Genomic DNA, 1,837 nt, shown 5'->3' on the forward strand with positions numbered 1-1,837 from the left:
GCTTCGCACCCGTGGCCCGGCTCGCGCCCCACCTGACCACACTGTCTCCGTTCATTTCAGCGTGAAGGAGCTGGTCATGCCCAGTGTGCCGGACCCCAAGGCCTCCTTCCCGGGGCTGTTCGAGGCGCACCGCGGGGACTTCCAGGTAATGCCCGGCTTCCCGTGCTGTCGCACTGTGCATCTCGGCCACGAGCCCCTTTTGACCTGCACACGGCAGCTCCGCGCTCCTGTCTGCCGCTCAGAGGCGGCGGCTCGGAGGGTCCCCGGAAGCCGTGGGCCTGCAAATCAGCCGGGAGATCAGCGGCCCCAACACACCTGCTCAGCCTAATCGCCCGCCCATCTCCCCAGGAAGCCGAGGAGCCTCGGCCCGCAGGGCTGGGCGCCAGGCGGGAACTTCCGCTCTGCAAGGTCTGAGGCAGCCGTGACCCCACCCGGCAAATGCTTGGCACGGCTGAGCGTCAGGCGCTGGGGAACTCGGCCCCGTCCCCAGGAGCTCGCTGGGCGCTGGGGACGCAGGCCGCGGCTTTACAGGACACTGCGGTCCCCGTAGTTTCATTCCCGGGGGCCGCCGGCCACTGATAGGTGCTGGAGGCTGAAAACATCACAAATTTCCGCCCTCCCCACCCCAGTCCTGGGGGCCAGCGTCGTGACATCAGGTGTCCCCGAGCTTTGCTCCCTCCGGAGGTCCCGGGGAACGGTCCTTCCTGCCTGTCCCGGCGTCTGGGGGCCCCAGGCGTGTCTGGGCTGGTGAGCACGTCCCTCCCATCTGTCCCTCCGTGTCTGCGTGGCTTCTGCTCCGTGTCTGTGTCTGTGTCTGTCCTGTTCTGTCTCTGATACGGACACTGTCACTGGGTTTGGGGCCACCTGCTCCAGGGGGACTCATCCGGTCCCTCACAAATCACGTCTGCACAGACCCTGTTTCCAAACAAAGCCACACTCGCAGGTCCTGGGGACTAGGACTCGGGAATATATTTATTTGGGGGAAAGGGTCGGCGCCATTCAACCTCCGACAAGAACAGGGTGAACTTCACAACTTCTTAGGTGTAGGGGATGGAAAGAGTCAGGGGGGAAATAATTTTCCCTCTACTCCCTTAGGTTCTGTGCCCGAGGACTGTAAATTAAGTGAGGAAAAAAGGCAGATTAAAAAGAGAGATTAGCAGGAGACGAGGCCTATTTTCCACGCACGCAGGGGGGTCGCTCATAGGGAACAGGGAAGCCGCCCAGGCGGCTGAGCTGCTGACGGGGGCGACAGCTCATGGCCACGGGGCCGGGCCTGGCGGGCGGGAGGCGGGCGGCAGGCAGCAGGAAACGCCTGGTCATTGGGGTCGTGTCGCGCGTTTGTCCCAGATGCCACCTGGGCCGGGGAGGGGACGAGGCCCCGTGCAGACGGAAGCTTCTTCCTCGAGGGGAAGCAGATGCCGTGGTCCCAGGCGGGAAGGGGCGGCACACGGCCGCTCTGGGTGTGTGGGCTCCAAGTCGCCCCTGTGGACAGCGGCGTGCGTGGGGGGCCGGGGCGTGTGCAGACCCCTGCGGGGCGCAGAGAAGGGGTGCGGTCAGCGGGAAAGCCCCCTGGTGCGGCCTTCGCCCCGAGGCCCGGCTGCTGCACACCTGACCTCTGTGCCCAGCCTCCCGGGGTGGCTCGTCACCATGCTGGCCGTGAGGGGGCCCGGAGCGGGCCGCGTGTGCTCACCTCTGAGTCCTGACCTTTCGGTCCCGCAGGAGTGGATCCACGACACGCAGAACGTGGCCGTGCCGAGCAAGGTGGAGCCCGGGGAGCTCGCGTGTGTCCTGGAGGACGCACCAGGGGTCCCGCTGCCCACGGCCCAGGCCCCGGCAC

General features: G+C 66.3%; 1 protein-coding gene across 1 annotated transcript in view; it reads left to right on the forward strand.

The window, feature by feature from the left end:
* The window catches only part of CRLF2 (cytokine receptor like factor 2), an 11,534-nt gene that overhangs the window by 9,068 nt on the left and 629 nt on the right, over positions 1 to 1,837 (forward strand). The window contains exons 7-8 of the mRNA XM_025049766.1: positions 61 to 145; positions 1,720 to 1,827. Coding sequence (XP_024905534.1) covers positions 61 to 145; positions 1,720 to 1,827 — 193 coding nt within the window. The remainder of the gene's footprint in view (positions 1 to 60; positions 146 to 1,719; positions 1,828 to 1,837) is intronic.

Source organism: Pteropus alecto, unplaced genomic scaffold (assembly GCF_000325575.1).
Source record: "Pteropus alecto unplaced genomic scaffold, ASM32557v1 scaffold96, whole genome shotgun sequence".
Lineage (NCBI taxonomy): Eukaryota > Metazoa > Chordata > Mammalia > Chiroptera > Pteropodidae > Pteropus > Pteropus alecto.